The following is a 21528-nucleotide window of genomic DNA, read 5'->3' as shown; positions in this document are numbered from 1 at the left end:
GTGTCTGTATACCACATATTCCTTATCCATTCATTTATTGGTGGACATCTGGTCTCTTTCCATAGTTTGGCTATTGTGGACATTGCTGCTATAAACATTCGGGTGCACGTGCCCCTTTGGATCACTACATTGTATCTTTAGGGTAAATACTCAGTAGTGCAATTGCTTGGTCATAGGGTAGCTCTATTTTCAACTTTTTGAGGACCCTCCATACTGTTTTCCAGAGTAGCTACATGAGCTTGCATTCCCACCAACAGTGTAGGAGGGTTCCCCTTTCTCTGCATCCTCTCCAAAATCTGTCGTTCTCACTGTGGTTTTGATTTGTATTTTTTTGGTGCTGAGTGATGCTGAGCACTTTTTCATGTGTCTGTTGGCCATTTGGATGTCTTCTTTGCAGAAATGCCTATTCGTGTCTTCTGCCCATTTCTTGATTGGATTATTTGTTCTTTGGGTGTTGAGTTTGAGAAGTTCTTTATAGATTTTGGATACTAGCCCTTTATCTGATATGTCATTCATGAATATCTTCTCCCATTCTGTCAATTATCTTTTTGTTTTGTTGACTGTTTCCTTTGCTGTGCAAAAGCTTTTAAATTGATGAAGTTCCAGTAGTTCATTTTTACCCTTGCTTCCCTTGCCTTTGGCGATGTTTCTAGGAAGAAGTTGCTGCAGCCAAGGTGGAAGAGGTGGCTGCCTGTGTTCTCAAGGATTTTGATGGATTCCTGTCTAACATATAGGTCTTTCATCCATTTTGAGTCTATTTTTGTGTGTTGTGTAAGGAAATGGTACAATTTCATTCTTCTGCATGTGGGTATTTTCCCAACACCATTTGTTGAAGAGACTGTCTTTTTTCCATTGGACATTCTTTCCTACTTCATTGAAGATTAGTTGACCATAGAGTTGAGAGTCCATTTCTGTGCTCTCTATTCTGTTCCATTGATCTATGATCTATGTGTCTGTTTCTGTGCCGGGTTTTGGGCACAGTTTCTGTCCTGGCTATTTCCTTGAATCTTCTCTCCAGCTCTGTGAAGAGCTGGCTGCTTAGTGTCCTCATGACTTTCCATACCATCCTGAGGGCATTTTTGGTATTTGTATTATATACTTAGATTCGCATGTGGTTTAATTCACATCTTCCCTTGTGCTATAACTGCAGGTTCCAAAATTCGAAGGTTTGATTTCCAGTTCAGAATGTTGATGGTTCATGTAACTTTAAAGCCCCATAATGGAAAGTTGACTTTCTAAAATTAAGACATGGGTCGGAATTTTGTCGTAGCTTTTCTCCCTCTTAACTCAAAGAACCAATTATGTCTTCTCATGATTTTATGTTTCGTTGGTTTTTGTTGTTATGATTTATCATTCGCTGTGCTTGTATTTGTTGGCATGGTCTTTACATCAAAATGAAGGCAAGGACCTCCTGAGTCCTCTGTAAAGTGGAAGATCGTTTACACTGGTGTAGTTTTGAGTGTAGAATCAGACTTGGCTTTGTATCCACATTCGGCTTCTGAAAACCTTGGAGGCCTTATGTAAATTATCTAAACAAACCAGGGCTTAGCAAGATTGCCTGTGAAAGGGGAATTGCCACATCTGCCCTTCCAGATTGTGAGGTTTCAAGGTATAACATCTAATGAAACCCACTCACTGCTCCCTTGAGAGCGCCAGGTGGCCGCCTGTCTGGATTGCTTCCCTCTGAGAACCAAATTTGATATTCTTAGTTTAAGTTGACCTGCCTTCCTGGTTCATCAGTTCCATAATCTCCTTACCATATAGTACAGGGAAATAACCTTTCTGGTCCTGGGGACCAGGAAGCCAGAGAGGTTGGTCCAGGAGGACTCCGCTAGGGGATCCTCTTCTTGCCTCTCTGTGTAGGAACCTCCTTTGTAGAACCCTATAAGAATAGGGCCTTTGGTTATTGCATGACCAAGGCATGGGGTACCCACTGACACCAGACTAATCTGTAAATTATTCTGAGCAGTATGGATAGCTTACCTATTAGAACAGGTAACTCATAAAACCAGCTTGGTAAGTAATTGAGCTTTTTCTTAGCAAAGTAATGCTGTACCCCTTATGAGCTGTGCTTGGTAGGCCTTGGGTTCTATGTTCAGGCCTCACACTGGGTGGCAGCTATTTTCCACATAGGAATTGAGCTGTTAGAAACATTTCTGTTAGTTATCCCGCAAGACCTCGATGCTGAGACCTCTAGTGCCCCATCATTTTCTGAAATGAAGCTTCAGTTCCTTTTCTGTTCAGCTAGCAAGCTAAAGTGCAACCCTCTTACCTCATTCCAGTGATCATCTGGAAGGAAGAAAAATGGGACTCCGGGAACAATCTTTGAGTGAAAGATGGGTCAGAGATATAATTTGAAGACAATTCTTTTATAGTGAAACCCAAGAAAATGATACGCTGTGGAGTGAACTTCATAATCTGTAGGATGACTAGGTGGTGGCATCCTTTCTCCTTAAGGAGGGAAACCCCCAGGAGCCTCAGCATCTCACAGCAGGAGGGGAGGACCGCGTGTTCACAGTAGCTGGGTCTAGCTTGAAAAGGCTGTGTCTTAGCTGTGCTCCAGTGATTTCCTGTGGGGCTCCTTTTCCTCTCCCTGGTTGCCCCCCTGCTGCAAAAGACTTTTTTCCTCAAGGGTGATCAAGTTACTGCTTTTATGTGCTGATTTGATTCATGGGTGGTGCTCATGAGCAGCTGGTGAGGAGCGTTTCTGCTGCCGGTGGGCCCTGGGCATTTGCAGATGGGCTTCTGGCACATAGTGGGGGCCCCATGCCACAAAGCCAGTGTAGACAGACTTGGGGGCAGGGGCTTCTCAGGCCCAGGGGAATTTGCCATCATGGTCATCTCCCTCAATGCTCCACTCTGAACTGGATTCTCATCTGGTCCCTTTAGTGCTGGGGTCAGCACACTGTGGCCCACTTCTGCCTGTTTGTATACATAAAGTTTTATTGGCACACAGCCACCCAGTCATTGACATTGTCTCTGGCCCAGTTATTGACATTGTCTCTGGTGGCAGAGGGGAGGAGCTGGGAGACCAGGCATATGGCCTGCAAACACTGAAGTGTTTAGTGTCTGGTCTGTTCCAGACAGTTTGCTGACCTCGATCTCATCTATAAATAAAACAAATCTTTTTGGAAAAAACACCTTTCTCACAACCCACTTTCAACAAGTGAGGCTAATTGCCTTAAGGTGGACAGTGTAGGTGATTTAATCGTTATGAATCTTTTCTTGTCGTTGAACCAAGCAAAAGGTTTCCTTGTGGCTTTTGAATGTCTTCAAGTGGTGTGATCCTAATTTCAAAAGGTCTTTAGTGTTTGAGTGAATAAAGAGTTATATGGGGCTTTTTTTTTTTACAACCTATTGTTTAAAATAAAATTTTTATTTGAAATAGTTGTAGATTTACAGAAAGGCTACAAAGACACTACTACAAAGGCTTCTTCTAAACCCATCAACCAGCTTCCCCTGTTGTTAGCATCTTATACAGAATCATGGCAGTTTTATCAAAAATAAGAAATTCACATTGGTACAATACTGTTAACTATAGACTTGATTTGGATTTCACTAGTTCTTCCACTCATGCCCTTTTCTTCCAGGATCCATTCCAGGATACCATATGGCATTCACGGCATTCAGTGACTTGTTTTTTCCCTTTTTTTAATGATGACATCCACCGAATATCTCCAGTTTTTCCTCTTTGATAGAGTTTAGATGTTGTCTTTGGGTAAAGAAAATGACTTGTTTGTGATGATTAACCCTGGAAGGCAGAGGTGACCTTTGACCCCCAAGTCCCTAAGGCTTATAATCAGAGCTTCATTTATGAAGTGTTGTGAGCCAGTGAGCGCCTGTCACTGCGGGGTTCCTCACACCAACACCCCACTGAAGCCATACAGCCACTTCTCCTGTTAGTGAATCCTTTTGTTTTCGTTAAGGAAACTGAGACCAGGGAGTTTTTTCTTACCCAGGTTGGTATGGATGGCCCTCACCCGAGGCTAACAGTGCTGCGGGGCTCCGGGCTCCAGCCTCCAGTGGGCGCTCCGAGGTCATTCTCTTGCTGCTTGCCATGGCCTCTAGCTAGTGAGAAGTGTCCTCTCTGCCTACAAAAAAAAAAAGAAAGAAAGAAAGAAAAAGCATAGGGAGATTAGCCGGAGCTGGTTTGGGAACCCAGGTCACTGTTGTTCAGAATAGCGGCGCTTCCTGCATTTGTAATTTGCGTGATTATAATCCTTCTGTAGCCACACAGTCCTGCCCCCACCCCCGCACAAGTGGGTCTGATTCCCATCCCTCTCCATTCCTCTCCTTGTATTTTGTTCCAGCCGCCCAGAAGGACGCGAGGCTATGAGCTCCATGCAGACTAGTCAGAACGCACTTTAGCATGCACATGACCTTGAGTAAATCCTCTTGAGCTTTCTGAGATGCTCTTCTCTCAGGTCCTGTGAAATGGGAGTGTGGCTGGCATGAAGTGCGTCTGCGTGCGTGGGCTGTCTGACACAGTACTGGAGCGTGCGGCTGGGCCTCGCAGGAGCAGGTTGTGGGGGGTGACAACGATATTGACACTGGCAGCACCAGCTCAGGGCAGACACTGTGTCGTCCAGAAAGCCTTATCAGGGCCCACGTGATCGTTGGATGCTTCCTCCTCTGTTCTCCCAAAGGACCCTGGGCAACTCTCTACATGGCAGTCATCACACTGTGTTATGATTACCAACTTGTCATTCTCTACTCACTTGACTGGGCACTCATGGAGAGCAGATGTCCTAGTCCCCTGGGTGTCCCCAGGGCCTAGCATGGGGCCTGACAGGTAGTTCTCAGACCGTAAATGATGAGTGAACAGGGTCCACATCCAAGTCTTCTTATGGGCAGTGAAGGCCTCCTCGTCCATCCCTGGATGATGGCGCCTCTCTTTGTCACAGGCGTTTGCTTAACGCCACTGCCGTCCCCCCTCAGTTTGCTCATTTGGAACCGACAGTGTGCCGGTGGTGGAATTCTCCTTCTCTGGCACTTAAGAAAGAACTGTGGCATTTATTTGAACAGAGATTTCCCATAATATACAGATCTACAATATTTCCTTCTGTCTTTATTAACATTTTCAAACACTTTTGCCCAGGACAGCTGTTCTAGACTTATGCTGTACGTTTCCCAGGCTGGAATGAAAGATCATTTCACTAATGTGTAGCTTCTGCTCGGAGACCTTGCAAATGAGGTTTTAAAATCTTTCATTCCAATGCAAACTTCTGATGTGGTTCTGACATCATATAATCAGAGTCAAATATCTTGGTTGGGGGGGAGGATTTAATCATTTCGTATAAGCAATCATTTCTTTCCTTGCTATGTATTCTCCCTGGTCTGTGTCCTTTGAAATTTAAAATGATGCTTATTGCTCAAAGAGCCCAGAATCGGGCACTTGTGTCACCGGCACTGCCCAAAGCCTGACCCGTCTATGTTATTCAAGAGATGTTCACTAGATGCAGAAGTTCTATAGTGACTGGTGCAGCTGTTGTCAAATTTTAACAGTTAAGGCCCTAACTCCCCTCCCCCATTGCCGAAATGCTTGAGCTCTTCTGCTGCCAAAAAGTTTTTAATATGCGTGGAGTGTCAAGTCTGGTATTGGAAAAGAGTGGGTCACAGTTTGAATCAGAAGCAGCATATATTGCTGATATGTTACATTTTATAAATATAAACTGTAAAGTATGTACATATACAGCTACTGTCATAATTTTATGTGTCTGAGGGTTTATTCCTGCTTACCATGAAAGCTACAGGGCCTTTCCCTGAACTACAGACATGCTCCAAAGCAAGAGTGTGCATTTTTTTTTATTTTTTATTTTTTTAATAGAAGTCTCTCAGCGCTTTCAAAAATGCATGTTCTATGCCCTGCTTATGTGTTCCCAATCTCCACCCCCAGAGCACAGGAGCCTTCTCTGTTGCCTTAGGAATCGCCAGAGAGGCTTTCAGTATAAGTGTTTTCAAGAATGAGTTTCTGAGTTAGCTGTATGAAATCTCTATGTGTTTTTAGTGAGACCATCTTGTTGCCATTTGTTCCTTTTCTTTGAGAAGGAAACGCTTCCCCTCAAAGGAAGGTGGTTGGTACTGGCTCTTCTGCACTAAAAATGGAGAGGGGTCCATTCAGAAGAAGGTTCTTTCAGTTTAGTGTGTGAAATTGGGAAGATAGCAAACAAGCAGATATTAGTACTTCCCTTTAATTTATTTCTGTTTTGGTAAATGTGGTTTCTGAGCTTTTCAGGAAGAGTCGACTTTTGCCTCCATTTTTGCAAACCACAAGTTGGCTTTCAGGAAATATGTAGTACTTAGGTACTTTGTTGTAATTGGTTGCAGCTTGTCATTAAATAAAATTGGTGGTTTGTGATCATGCCAGTCCTACTCATCAAAAATTTGTAAAGGGGCAGCAGGAAGAAGGATATAAATGTTTTTTGATGCTTAAATTTGGGAGGTGGTGGGAGAGGACACTCAAAATATTTCATTATGTTTTAACAGGTAATAAGCTTTTTATTGTTAGAGTACACATCATTGGGACGCCTGGGTGGCTCAGTTGGTTAAGCAGCTGCCTTCGGCTCAGGTCATGATCCCAGCGTCCTGGGATCGAGTCCCGCATCGGGCTCCTTGCTCGGCAGGGAGCCTGCTTCTCCCTCTGCCTCTGCCTGCCATTCTGTCTGCCTGTGCTTGCTCTCTCTCTCTGACAAATAAATAAACAAAATCTTTAAAAAAAAAAAAAGGGCCAGTATATTATAAATTATTTTTGGTTTTTAACCCAAAGACTTTTTTTTTTTTAAACCAGAATTCTCCTCAGAAACACAAAAAAAAAAAAAAAAAAGAAAGAAAAGAAAAGAAAAAATGGCCCGAGTATTTTCTCAATTTTCCCAAAGATGTTAATGTCAAGAATTTTGAAGTCTGAAATCTTATTCTGCTTACAAGTTACCAAATTTGTGTGTGTGGTTTCATGGATGCTGGTAGAAGATGCGTGACTCTTGGTCAAAAGACTGATCCTACTACAGAGCAGTAGTGGAGTAACAGTTCCCTAACTCCTACTTCCCGCAGGCTAATGCCCCATGGGCCACATGATACCTGCATGCGAGCTGTTATAAGAGAGGAAACTGGAGCTTAGGAAACCCACGTCTTTTATGATGGGCAGTAAAGCCTGCTTTTTTCTCCAGGGGGAGACCCAGTCTCTATCTTCCCATGCTGTTTGCTCTGCAGATATCCTTGGAAAGATAGTCTAGGACAAAGGCAGGCAGTGCCTCTCTGCTCAGTAGGAGCGCACAACACAAGAAGCCTTCAAGAATTGTCTCCCACCATGTGGGTAGCTGGAACCATTCTAGATGTATAGAAGAGGTGTTAATTTTATGTACCGGGATGCCTTAGGGCTTAATTCTCTCCGAGGGCTCAGGATGAGAAAAACTGTGAGACCATTCCTGGGGGCTGCCATTTCCAAAAATGCCCTGTGTTTTAAATCAAAGAATAGAAAGCAAATATCAGAAACAACATTTTCCTCTGCTGCTTTTTGGGAAAACAGAAGTAGTATATTTGAAGCATTAAATACACAGTTGACCCTCGAACACTCAGGTTTGAGCTGTGCAGGTCCATGTCGATGTGGATTTTTTCAGTACAGAACAGTAGTGTAAATGTCCTTTCTCCTCATTACGATTTTCTTTAAAACACCTTTTCTCTAGCTTACTTTATTTTAAGGATACGGTACATAATGCAAATGTAACATACAAAATACGCGTGAATTGACTCTTACCAGTAAGGCTTCCAAAGGTCAACAGAAGGCATTTGGGCGAGGGTTAAGTTTTTGGGGAGTCAGAAGTTAAATGTGGATTTTTGACTGCGTGGGGGTCAGTGCCCTTAATTCTCACATTGTTCAGGTGTCAACTATAGTTAAAAAAATTCTGAACTTCATTCCAAAAAATAAAAAATAAAAAACAACAACAACCCTGAAACAAACAAACAAAGGATCCCACCAAATTCTATGGAGGAAGTAGTTTATGTAAAGAAGCTTATGCTTACAATTTCTTGCCTTCAGAAAAAATTCGGGCAGTTTGCTTGTGGGAAACACCTATGAAACATGTCGTTATCGGACCTCTGTTGGCTGAGGTGAGAACTCGTTTTAGGACTTTCTATTTACTTAACCACTTCTTGCCCCCTCCTCAGTCCTTCCCAGTGGAGAAACCTGTGAAAAGTTTCTTGTATCCAACCCAGCAGCTGTTCTGTTTGTTTTCCAAACTTTGTTTTGCCACGTAGGTCTCCTCTTTCTGATTCTCCATGTGACTTCTGATGCCTCCCCCCAATAGATACGGTTTCCAGACTTGGGTTTTGCTACCTCTTTTGAATATTCCACCTCACAGAGTTTGTGGCCGTGTGGGATTCTGGAATCCAAAGGAGAAGTGACTGGCTCAGGCTTCTGAGATACTTTGGGGAGAACCCAGGAAACTGAATACAGAGATAGGTCTCAGTTATGTGGGTGAACTGGTGAGTGCTGGGTCGCTTAGCACACCTATGTATCGAAGGGCATCAAAAAGATCACAGCACACAAACAAAAACAGCTAATGTTGAGAACTTGACCCTGAACAAGGATTGCTGAGTCTGCATCACTGTTTTGGGACAGGATGGAGAAGGCTGAGCTAAGGGATAGGCTTAGACCTAGAACACCTGCCATACCAACAATTTTTTCACTTTCCAAAAGGAGTGCTTTTCCTTTACAAAAAAGCAAACCACTTAAAAAAAAAAAAAAAGTGAGGATTAAGTAGATAATAGCTATAAAATTTATGATCTTTGTTTTTAAAGAGCCTTATAAGTATAGTCACCATTGTTACTTTGTCTTCATCCTGTAGCTGTCCTCCCTCTCTGCAGATGGATGGCCGTCATTTAATCACTAGGCTATTTATGACCTGAAAGAGTTGATGGGGGTGTGGTAAAACATCTCATCTGCGGCCACCACCGCCCTCCCAGCACCTTGAATAATTGCTGGGAGATGAAATGGCAATTGTTTGGCTAAGTGCAGCCTTAAATTCTCTGTCAGAGCTTCAGTCACTCCTTCCTCTCCCTTCCTGATTAGTAAGACACCACTTAAGATTCATTTTCTGATAAGGCAATACAGACCATTTGAGATTTATAGATTTCTTTGCTTGGTTATGAAATAGGTTTTATGACTTCCACGTGAATTGGCTGGATGGGGGGGATTGTAAATAAATTGTTCAAAAAATAACATTTTTTAAAAAAATGTGAGCCCCTCTCCCCTTTTCTGATCAAAGGATAGGAGACCTGCTACCGTACCAAGTATCTATCAAGTCAGGAATGCAATATTTCACGTACTTGATTTGTAAAATCCAATTTTAGTTGTAGAATGGTTGTTCAGGTGTTCGTGGAAGACTGCACATGCCTAGCACTCTGCCTGGCTCTGTGAGGTCTACGGAAAGAGTTAAAGACCTGATTTCACCCCAAAGGCAAGAGAAATCTCTGAAACCATCACAGAATAACTCCTGCCAAGCTGCCCTCCCATTTCTTACTGGGCTGGGCCTTCAGAGATCTGTGACTTAGACCAAAGGAGAAGCATTCGGGGAGGCAGGCCTGGAACTGAGCTGAGGAAGGGACAGATTGGGGCTGGCAGAGGGGTTGGGGAGCCTGAGAGCTGAGAAGAGACCTGAGGCAGGGTGCAGGACCATCAGGAGAGCAGGCAGAGGGCAGATTGGGGAGTGCACTCATTCTTGGGGAGACGGATGGGGCAGACTGGGTCTCAGGTGGCTGAGGCTGGCTGGTTGAGCTATTTGAGTTGGAGGAATTGGACAGGGGGCTGAGCCAGGAGACCACAGTGGTGACCCAGGCATGAAGCAACCTGATGAGAAGGTAGAGAACAGACAGCATGAGAGCTAGTGGAAGTAAAAATGGACAGAATTCGATCTTAGCTCTGCTACAGAGGAAAGAAGCAAAGGTAATGCTCAGGAATGTGGAAGGATAAGGGAGCTGCTCACAGAAACTGGTTTTAGCTGAAGCGGGTGAATTTGAGGTGAAGAGCATCTGGGTGTAGCAGCCACTGAAATGCATGTGTGTTGAAAATGTAACTGAAATGAGCAACTTTCGTCACTGTGCTTTTAAAGTAAGCTTCATATGCCATAGTCACAAGCCTCCAGTTTAGAGATAATTAAAGAATAACTTAATTCAGATCCATACCTATATATTGCATTCTTTTTCATGTTCAGAGGCCCCTCCGTGAGTCTGTTCCCTGACCTTTTTACATTAGCTTTTTTCTTTTTTCTTTTTTTTTAATTTACAAATATTAGGGAACATTAAAGTCCCTAAAGATTTTTTTTTTTCTGCTCATGGGTTTCTCTCGTAAATGCTGTCTTTGGTCTACTCTAGAGGAATCTTGATTCCTAGCTGCAGTTTTGTCTGAGTTGCCCTGTGTATGTGACAGAGGAAAGGGCTTTAAACATTGAAAGGCCATGGGTTAAGTTTTTGGAGTGAAAGGTCATAAGTTGGACTGTAGATTCTGACACTTTCCTTATAAGCAGAAAACATGAGCACCTCAAAGTCCAAGTAACGGTCATGGCAGTTGGATTCTAGTGTCCTAATTAGTGAACTGATAGGGTGCTAGGTTGGACAAAACTTGACCTTGTCCACATACCTGGAGAAGTACAAGGCATCTCTCCTTTGGACTGTGGTTCTTGGGGCTACAGACCTAGTGAGAATTCAGTCCTGTTCTGGTCACTGGGGGAGATAAGGAAGCTATCATCTTAACCATTTGGGAATGGGGTGTCACGTATTTGGTGTTCTGTGGCTTTTATACTATTAATCCTGTCCTTCGAACTTCTACCTGCAGCCCCTGCCAGATGCGATCGCCCATGGTCCAGTGGCTTAACACACAGTCCCCGACCACACCGAGCTGCAGCCCGGCTGTTACACCTCCTTCACCCAAGCCCCCGCCTTCCCCCCTCTCTCTGCCTGCCGCCATAGTGGACAAGCCGCCGGAAAGGTATGGAGTGTGGAGAATGATGTCGAAGACCGGGGCAGCACCTAGACCCGATCAGCCTGAGCAGCTTCTTGTGTTCCACGTGAAAGTGGTTGCTCAGGTTCTTCAAGCGTCCTGGAGCTCATGCGTGACATTGACCACCTTATCTCAGGCAGTGCTTGGTTCAAGAGCAAATACATTCTCTGGAGAAATTTGCCTTATGTGAGAGCTGCTTGAATCTACTGTCCTCCTCCATTTTGTTTGGTGCTTCTTATGCATTGATGAAACCATTTATTTTGGAAGAACTTATTATACATGAATATAAAGCACTTTTTTTTTTTTTTTTTTTTTTTTAAAGAAAGTGAACAGGGTCCCAGGAACAGGGGTTAACATGGCCATTTAATGGACCCATTGTGCAGAAGCCAAAGTTGCTGGCCTAGTAAGCCCTTCATCCTGGGTGGTCGGCTGAAGTTATCTTCCCTGGCTTCCCCCACTCCGGTGAGGTGGGGCACTTCCTTCTGCTTCAGTCTGCATCTGGCTGACACCATGGTCTCCCTCCTCGCCTGGCGTGCTCTTTCCCCAGAAGGGCACAGAGGGCATTTTGACAAGCAGCGAGAAGCTTATTAGCCTTGAAATGCATTTTGGAGGCAGGCGCGAGGGGGTCAAATAAAGACCCGACTCAGAGCCACAAACTCCTTCCAGAGTGGTGTGGAAGCAGACTGTCCGTGTGGACAGATGGATTTCCGCTGCGCACTGCCCAAGTCACTCGGGGCATGTGTGCCTCTGCCCTTCGCTGCCTCGCCTTCTGTCTCAAGATAGGGTGCTTTTCCTAATAGAGGAACACGGTGCTTAGAAGTAAACACCCTGTGGCTCCCATAATGCTGCACGATAGGAAAGGACATCCCACCAGGCAGAGAGGAGAATTAGGTGATGAGGTTCAGTGAAAGCTGCTCAGAGAAGCTCCCTGAAGAAAGATTTGAATTTGAAACCCATCATTTACTTGAAAATCAAGTGCTGTAGTTGTGCCTGGTGTTCACTTCACTGCTATTTGGTTGGTTGGTTTGTTTGGGTTTTTTTTGGAAGTTGTCCCACTGGTGGTATGTAAATGAGATTTGGGAAGGGGTAGGGCTGGGGGGAGGTGAGGTTCCCCCTCCTGGTTTTTCACGTTTTAATTTGTGTCTTTCATGTTCCTTTCTCAGCGTTGTCAATCGGAAGGCTCGAGCGGTGTATCCATGCGAAGCAGAACACAGCTCAGAATTATCTTTTGAGATAGGAGCAATTTTTGAGGACGGTGAGTGTTAGTGGGAGCTCCATGGTAGCATATGTTCTGTCCCCCCTCTGAATGTCTACAATCCAGAGTAAGCAGTCACTGGTTACGGGGTTGTTAGGGGCACACGTCCATCCCTTGACCTTTGGGTTGGAGAGAGCTGGCCCAGTTGGCTGCCAGGAACTGAACACTGGTGACCGGGAGCAGGGAAGGCCATGGAACTCCACTTCTGCTTTCATCTTGATGATTCTCCAGCCCTTTGAACTCTTGTGAATCTTCGTTTAGGATACCTTTCTCCTGATGTAAAGAAGCTAGTGCTATTTGGAATTAAGAAATACTTCTAATTTGCATCCTTTGTTTTCCTCTACCACAGTCCCCAGCCAAACCTCTTAAATGTGCCAGGTTTGCCAAATCTGAGTTACAGAAGAGTACTCTTGTCAAAAATGTTGGTTTATAGTTCCCTTCCCATTCTTATGCTTTACATGATTTTTGCTCAATTTGGATAATGTGTGACTCTGGATCTGGGTATTGACTTTGTGTATTGGATTTTATCGGAGTCTTTAATATTCACACACAAGCATTTAGGAGCTCTACCTGGCTTAATGTTTCACACATTTCTCCTGTGGTTCATTGTTTATCTCTTTTCCCCCTCTCCTGATTTCTTCCTTAACAGTCTTGCTCATTATGAAATTCACTGGTTGCTGTGGAAACAGTGATGCGTGTGGGTGGAGCTGCCCAAAAGAGTTCTGGGGAGGCAGTGAGGATCTTATATGTTTGAATGGAATGGTTGGTCAGCCAGAATGTCTGGAATATGTGGAATATATCAACACAAAACTTAGTGGTATATCGTCAGTCATGCAGTGTTTGCTGGCAATTGTTTTTTTAAATTTTATATTATTTATTTATTTGACAGAAAGAGAGAGAAATCACAAGTAGGCAGAGAGGCAGGCGGCAGGGGGTGGCGGGAAGCAGAGACCCCGATGTGGGGCCTGATCCCAGGACCCTGAGATCACAACCCGAGCCAAAGGCAGAGGCTTAACCCACTGAGCCACCCAGGCACCCCTGATTGTCTTTTTTAGAAAGCAAGTTGCCTGTTTATTTATTTATTTATTTATTTAGAGCGGGATGGGGAGGGGCAGAGGGAAAAGGAGAGAGAGGGGATCTTAAGCAGGCTCCACACCCAGTACGGGGCCTGATGGGCTCGGTCTCATGACCTGAGTCAAAATCAAGAAGTGTCAGACATTTAACCAGCTAAGCCACCCCAGCGCCCTGCCAATTGCCTCATTTAGAATACATTTCTCTCTGTGTATGGTATGTACTCTTGAAAACCAGGGACTCCTGATAGTGCCAGAAAACAAACAACACTCCCACCAGAACCCCACATATTACAGAATTATACTTTATGGAGAAATTTTGTTCTTGGAGTAGAAGCAAGGTCATTCCTCTATCACTGAAACACATATACGTGTGATTTTTGCCAGGAGAGTGTGGTAAAGTATCCACCCTACTCTAGGCCTGTCACACACTGGCACACCACATGGCAGGAGGGAACGCTGAATCCACCCAATTGAGAAATGATGGTGCATTTTTATGTTGTGCGATTAGACCTGATTGGGAGCTTCTGAAATCCCTTAGGCTGTATTGTTCTTGAGATATTTACCTTTGTAGAAGGTATATCTGTGAAGATGCCTTTGGCTGCAAGTAACAGAAACTGATACAGCCAGCTCTCAGTCATGAAATCGGATTGGCTCTTACGGTGATTAAGTCTGGAAGGTTTGGTTAATTCACATTCTCAAAGATATCATCACCATCACGGTAGATCTGTCTCGTCTGAGCCATTCACAGCTTGTGGTCAGGGGCCTCTGGCCGGCTTCCCCAGTGGAATGAGATGGCTGCCAGTCCAGGCGTCATAGCTATGCTGGACCCTCGCAGAAGGGCATGCCTCATCCTTGTGTTTTTTAAGAACGGGAAAATTTCCCAGAACAGTTTGCCTAGTTTACCTGCCCTCATGTTTCAGTAGTCAGAGCAAGGTCAGATGCTCACTCTAAACCCATCACTGGCCAGGGCTTGGGGCAATCCGAACCACGGGGACCCCTCCTCTGGGCACACAGACATGTGAATGAGGGTCAGGACCTCAACCAAATCCGGTTTCTGCCAGCATGGGTAACAGGGGAAAGGCTAGCAGATGTCAGACACGAGAGACTGAGCTTCTCCACCTCTGAAGTCCCTAAATGATTTGCAGGAGACGCGCGCGCTCGCGCGCGCACACACACACACACACACACACACACACACACACACACACACACACGTCATTATTTTGCTTAAGATCAGATTGGCTTTTCTACTTTCCCTGTACCTTTGGACAAGTTCTTTAAGCTCTCTCTGGATCCAATTTCCCATCCTCATCTTTAAGGTTGCCTATAAGAGTGATGTGGTGTCAAGGTAGCCTTTGGGGCCACACATGTAGGTGGGGCTTTGAGAACAGCACAGATGTCCACGGAGGATGTTGACAAGCAAGGAGCCATGCTTGGCGCACTGTGGTGTGCCGTGGGTGGGCTCCGTGCTGCCTCCCTCAGACCTGGTTCCCTGGAGTGCTGGAGTCTAGCTCTGTCTGGGTCACGGGCTCAATGGTTCCTCGGTCCCTCCCTCAAGACCAGCTGCTTTGCACCTGCCTTGTTGACATGTTGCCGCCTTCCCCTACCCAAGCATGTGAGCATCTTATTTAATGTGAGCGCCTTGTCCTGTGTATGCCGCCTGTGGTCCTCCCACAGGGGCACAGAGAAGCATGGCCGACACAGAGGGACACATTCAGAACCTACACCCTGACACTTGCTGTGTCTTAGGGCTAGTTCTTAAAAGGTACAGAATGTCAAAGGCTCTTAAACAGCATTTATTCTTTTTACTCTGTATTTTCATCTGTGTGTGTAATAGATCTCTTAGCAGAAAATGTATAATTCATTGTGTGCTTGCTTAGAATGTGTAGAGAAGCTCTTCCTTGAATGGTTTGGGGTCTTCCCTTCTGAGGACTGACACAGAGTAGAACAGATGGGCAGTTCATCTGGCCTCAGCTTCCATGAAGCAAGGCAGAGCTCCTGGTGGCCACTGTGACAGCACTGGCCATGGGAATACGGCGAGGACCACCTCCTTTGTGCACACCAGCAATACTCTGGCCTCCAAAATGTCCGAGACCTTTTTCTGTGTTCATTTGCCCACTGGAGCCTTAGCAGCTATCGTAAAGCCTCTTGCAGTGTAATCCCCTTTTGCACCTCGTATGGGCAACATAGGAATTTGGTTTATGGCATCCAGTGGCCTTTGGTAAAGACAAAATCCAGGTTAAAGGGGCCCATGGGCTGCATCATTGGTAGTTCTGTGCTTTGTAATATATACACGACAGTGAGAAACCCTGAACCAGAGTGTGGAAGAGAAAGGGATCTTTAGTAATGAAGTAGCTTGATAGTTCTTCCTTGCTCTTTTCCTCTTACTGTGTGGACCTGGACATAAGTTTTGAGTTTAAATTCTAGGCTGAAGATTGATCTGTATCGTAGACACATGAATGCTTAGCTGTTGTTCCGGGGAAGTGCCTCCCACATCCCCTAGGGAGGGTGATGTTGGTGAAGTCTCAGGGCAGCCTCTATTCCTGGGACTGCCATATGGACCTTCCCTTCTCTCTGGGCCTGGGCAACTCCGGAAACACGTTTGCTGGGTGGCCAGTCAGTCCTGCTCTCTTTCCAGATAGGCGGTCCTTCAGCTGGCAGACGATCAGAGTGGGGAGCGGTGTCCCTCCATAGGCTGCCAGGCACGACTGGAGGGGGCCCCCTGGTACCCCTGGTGGGAGGGTGTCTGGGAGCTGGCCATCTCTCAGCAGTGCTTCCCAGACTGTTCATTTCCATGTGGATATGTGACTGAGCCAATGCTTTAGGGAGCAGGTGTGGCCCAGATTAATCTTTTAAAACTCCAGGGGGTTCGTTTTAAAGATCTCAAATATATAAAGAGTAATTCTTGCAAAACAATTTAGCATTATCTTGGCAGGTTGAATCTGTACAGACCCCACAACCCAACAGTTGTATTCCTAGATATATTCCTAACCTTTGGGAATCCTTACATGTTAGGTTAAAAAAAAAAAAAAAAAAGTGAGTGCCAGAAGGCTCTATATAATGTGGTTCTGGCCAAGCTCAGAAATAAGCAAAATAAACAGCATATTATTGTGAGATCTGTACATGTGCCACGAAGCTGTGTTTTCACCATAACTGGGGTAAGAGAATGAGATGCAGTGTTCAACTCCCGATGAGCTCGAGGTGGTGTGGGGGGCATTAGGTGAGGATCTGGCAGAAGAACAGCTCTGTGTCAATCATGCGCTGTAGCTCCCTGGTGTCCACTATATTATGATGATGCTTCATAACACTTGAATATTTGTCATATGTGTTGTTTATATTATGCCTAAAAAAACACCCACCCAAACCATAACTGAGTCCATATTCTGTTCTGGAGAAAGCATCTTGCAATTTATTCTTGTAACTGGCTCCCGTGCCCCTTTTGTTATGGGATGGTAAATGAGGAGGCCATGGGAAAACCACAGTGAGATTTCACCTTGTACCCATTAGGATGACTGTTATCAAAAACACAGAACAGAACAAACGTGAGCGACGATGTGGAGAAATCGGAACCCTTGTGCCTTGTCGGTAGGAATGTAACATGGTGCATGTAGCTGCTGGGAGACAGCGTGGAAGTTCCTCAAACGGATGAGTCACAAGGTTACCATCCAGTCCACTTCCACTTCTGGATGTGTACACAGAAGACTTGAAAGCAGGGACTCACATAGGTGTTTGGACATCCATTTTCACAGCTGCATTTTCACAGTAGCCAAAAGGGGGAACACCTGAATGTTCATTGGCGGATGAGCAGATAAACAAAATGTAGTAGATAAATGTATAATGGAATATTCAGCCATGAAAGGAATGAAATGCTGAGACATGCTCCAACATGGGTGAACCTTGAAGGTATTATGTTAAGGGAAATAAGCCAGTCACAAAAGGCCAAATTGTGTATAATTCCATTTATATGTAATATCTATAATAGGCAAATTCACAGAGACAGCAAGTAGCATGGAGGGTCCCAGGAGCCTGGGGAGGGGATGGGGAGTTAGTGTTGAAGGGACACAGAGTTTCAGTCTGGGAAGGTGTAAAAGCTCTGTGGATGGAGATGGTGCTGGTGGTCACACAACATTGTGACTCTTCTTAATACCACCGAATTGCATGCTTCCAAGTGATTAAAATGGTAAATTGTGTATGTATTTTATAACAATAGAAACAATTGTACTAGGGAGCATTGGTATAATTGTCACCACACGCTGATTGGGTTCCTCAGGATGTGTGACTCGCCCAGGGCCACACGGCTCATAAGTGGCAGGACAGGGCCCTTTCTCGTGGTGACAGGGCGTGGACGTGGTGTATGTGTGGCATCACACTTCATGTAAATTGTCTCATTTTAGTCTTTGCAGTAACTTCAAATGAGTTATCGCTTCCCCTCTTTTAGAAAAGAGGAGCATGGAGGTCAGAGGAGATGAAGTAAATCATCCAGGGTTGCTCAGTCCTGAAGGTGCCAGGGTTCCAGCCAGGACCTTGTTTCACTTATACTCACTGCCTCTTGGAGTCAGAATCTTCCCCCACAATGAGGCACTTATTTCTGACATGGCCTGCATTATGGTTCTCCAGAGAAACAGAACACATGGGATGTGACTCTGTCTGTGAATAAGTGGATCGCTTTCCATAGATAGCTATTGGCTCATGCAGTTGTGGGAGATGCACAACCTGCAGGGTAGGCCAATGGGCCAGAGACCCAGGAAGTAGTTGTAGTCTGTCTCCAAAGGCAGGCCAAGGGCAGGGTACCCTCTCCTTTGTGGGAGTCTTTGTTCCATGCATGCCTTCAGCTTATTAGGTGAGGCCCACCCATATCCCGGCCAGTTATCTGCTTTACTCAGAGTCTACTGATTTCCCTGTTCATTACATCTAAACATCCAGAATAACACGTGGGTACCATGGCCTCACCAGGCTGACACATGGAACTTTCATACTGCCATTGGAGGAAGCGGTTTGATCAGCCAAGTATATAGCATGGCGCCTAGGGTAGGTCTTCTGGGATCTGATGCTCCTGGGAGGGTCTAAGTCTTCATACAGGTGATGAGACCCTCACAGGCCTCATCTGTAGCCTTTGAGCCACCTTTCCTGTGCCTGGGCAGGCCCAGCTATGGGTGCTTTGCTCTCTTCCATCCCCTTCCCAGCCGTTGGCCACTTCCAGGCTCTTGGATACGGTAAGAGTCTCCTCAGACCCTTCTCTACATTGGTGACTTTTCTCTCATTCCCTTTGGGGAGATGAGGGCTATGAAGGCAGCAGATGAGGTGTGGAGAAGGCCCTTGGTCTGTGAGAGGGCTGGTGCAGGATTCCCGACCGCGCTTGGTTTCCCACATTTAGGCCTCCTTCACCCCCAGCTTTATGGGAAATTACCTTTCTTTCTCTTCTGTTCGGCCCGTGTCTGTTAATACCCACTCGGGGAAGAGTGGGTGTTCATTGTGTATAGGAGAAGAAACAGTGAGCAACTCCAAGGTGTTCTTCCATAAGCTATTTTACAAACTCCTTGTAGCGGTCCTCCAGGCTGAGTGCTGGTGACCCCATCTTGCAGGGGAGGGGGCTGGGCGGGGCTCCGAGGGTTCAGTCCTTCCCCAGGTGCACCTGGCTGGCATCCGTCAGCTGGAAGTCTCCCCTCCAGGCTGTCTGTCCTGAGCCCAGGGCCCCTTTCCATGGAGGCTCTCCAGGTTGCTGTTCTGATGACATTGCCAGCTTGGGGGTGGGGGAGGTGGAATAAGTGAGAAAATCCTGCTCCGAGGACCAATTCCGGGCTAGAAATCAGTGAGCGAGCACAGAAGGTGACCGGCTGCTGGACCGCCCGGAAAGCACGTGTCTTGTTCATTTGCTTATTCATTCTTTAAACAAATCATGTGCCGGGCATGATGCTGGGGGTGCAGGGTCCCGGTGTCATGTTAGAACCTAGAGGAGAAGAAGGAGAGTCACAGTCAACCTCTCACCCTCTCTCTCTGTCTCACTCTCGCTCACGCACCCCCCCCCAACGGAACATGACCGGTGTGTCCCGGGGGGTCCTGACCTAGTCTGGAGCTCTAGGCTGGCCTCGGTGGGCGGGACGCCCCAGTTGTTCTTTGCGGGCTGAGGAGGTGTCATCCAGTCCTGGGCAGGCGAGGAGCCTCCGAGCCGAGGGAGCAGGTGTGCGGAGGTCGCACGGTGGCGGCCACACACGAGTGGGTGACAAACTCCATTTGGCTGAGCTGGAGTCAGCTTTTCAGAAGAGAATCAAGAATGTGTGGTGCACACCGAAGAAAGTACTGTTTTGTGCAGGTTTTGTGTGGTGGGCCTGTGGCTGGGTGTACCAGTTTCTGACACCGGGTAGTTGTTCTTCTGGGGGGCGATCCCAGCTGCATGGCTCAGCCAGCTCTGGGCCGTCCGTGTCCTCCCCTTTCCACACACAGCTGCCACTTCGCTCCTAGCCCTGGCAGAGGCCTGAGTACGGCTTGCCCACAGTTGAGGCCATTAAATGTTGCTGTATTTTACTTCCAAACCCTGGTGACCAGTGCCTGGACCCTGCGCCCTTTGCCATCCAGCCTGCAGTCCTTTTCTTTTGTATCTGTTATGGATACTTCTGGATGCCTACAGTTTGCCCCACACTGTGTTCAGATGTGTGCGGCCTAGGCCCCGACTGCAGGGGCACCGCATCCTGTGGGGCATAGAGACAGGTGCCCAGACATGTCTGTGAGGCCTGAGGAGTGCTGGGAATGGTCGAGGGAGTCTCCCCAGAGGACAGGGCATGTAGAGGTCTTTAAGAGGAAGACCACCTTGTGAAGAGGTAGAAGACACCATGTTGGTGGGGAGTAAGAGGGGAGGCTGGGGATTTGGGCAGGACCGCGTGTCTGTGCACCCGACCAGTAGATGCTGAGGTCTGTTCCTATCCCTGCCAGCCTTTAAGCAGGGGAATGTCATCAGCTCCATGTTCTAGAGAGTTCACTGAGCTCCGTTATGCATGGGGATTAGAAGGACCCAGACGAGAAGCTGGGGGACCAGTTAGGAGGCTGCTGCAGGAGGAATGATGGGGACTGTAGTGGCTGAGGGGCAGATCCTATAAATACCACTTGTACACATTTGTAACCAGACAGCCTGGTCATGAGCCCCCTTCTCTTCTGGTTAATGTACACAGCGGTGCAGTGAATTCCACAGGAAGCAAGGACTTGGGAGCGTTTTTGGTAAAAAGTGATTTCTCTTACTTTTCAGTGCAAACCTCGAGGGAACCCGGCTGGCTAGAAGGGACCCTGAATGGCAAGAGGGGCCTGATCCCACAGAATTACGTCAAGCTGCTCTAGTGCCTGGCCAGTGAGGCCCCACGTAGACCTTGGCACCTGGGAACCGGCCTTCTGCCTCCAGGGCGGAACCCACAGCCACCTGGACACAAGAACTCCACATCACCAATGGGCACTCCAGGGGCAGGGAGGGGGACCTACTGCCGGAGGCGGGGGCAGAGGACGTACCGCAGGGAACTGCTTCGGCCTGTGGAGCTGGAGAAGGGCATCAGGATTGACAGGATGGACTTTTCACGTGTCAAGCCTTGGGACTTTGCACTGTGAGTTTTTAATTATCCTGTCCTCAGCCTGCCCAGCCTCCCCCGTGGTGACGGCTCCACCGGGCAGCTCCCTGCACACCTGCTGCTGAGATGTGAAAGGGAACTTCACTTACTCGTGGGGGTGTTTGTGGGCTGTGCTCTTGACTGTGGTGGATGGGGTGTGGAGGGGGCTGCTGCTGGCAGGCGGGGATGTGTCCAAACCCAGAGGGCAGCGGAGAGATGCTCCTGCTTAGATGGCCTCCCAGGGCCCCACATTCACTCTACTTAGAACGCACTGGCGTATTTATAACAGGCTTCTCGTTGGTGCTTCTCACCTGTGTGCTGTTTTCCAGACACCACCTTTTTGCCCCAACTTCTCTGTAAATGAAATAAAATGTAATTTACTATTTGATTGGTGTGTGACAGTGTGGGGAAGAGATCATGGAATTCATTCCCTCTGTAATGTTTTATGATTGGGCACCCAGTGAGTAGAAATTCATTTTCCTCTGATGTTGGCACGAGCCCACAGGTAGAGTTTATCAACAAGGAGCCTTGCTTTTTCACAGCAGGCCGTGTTCCTGAGGGTGGCAGCCTTCCCTGGCATGTGAAATCCTGGATGGCCATCTCCAGCCCCCTGAACAGGCCTTT

The 21528-nt window shown here is 46.6% G+C and overlaps 1 protein-coding gene across 1 annotated transcript in view; it reads left to right on the top strand.

Moving 5' to 3' along the window:
* The window catches only part of LOC111154278 (Rho GTPase activating protein 10), a 317626-nt gene extending 296367 nt beyond the window's left edge, over positions 1-21259 (top strand). The window contains exons 21-23 of the mRNA XM_022513786.1: positions 10826-10978; positions 12154-12245; positions 20556-21259. Coding sequence (XP_022369494.1) covers positions 10826-10978; positions 12154-12245; positions 20556-20644 — 334 coding nt within the window. The 3' untranslated portion in view covers positions 20645-21259. The remainder of the gene's footprint in view (positions 1-10825; positions 10979-12153; positions 12246-20555) is intronic.
* The last annotated feature ends 269 nt before the right edge of the window (positions 21260-21528 follow it).

The sequence above is a fragment of the Enhydra lutris genome, unplaced genomic scaffold, assembly GCF_002288905.1.
Source record: "Enhydra lutris kenyoni isolate GAN:26980312 unplaced genomic scaffold, ASM228890v2 scaffoldscaffold3, whole genome shotgun sequence".
NCBI lineage: Eukaryota > Metazoa > Chordata > Mammalia > Carnivora > Mustelidae > Enhydra > Enhydra lutris.
This window is presented reverse-complemented; position numbering and strand designations above follow the sequence as displayed.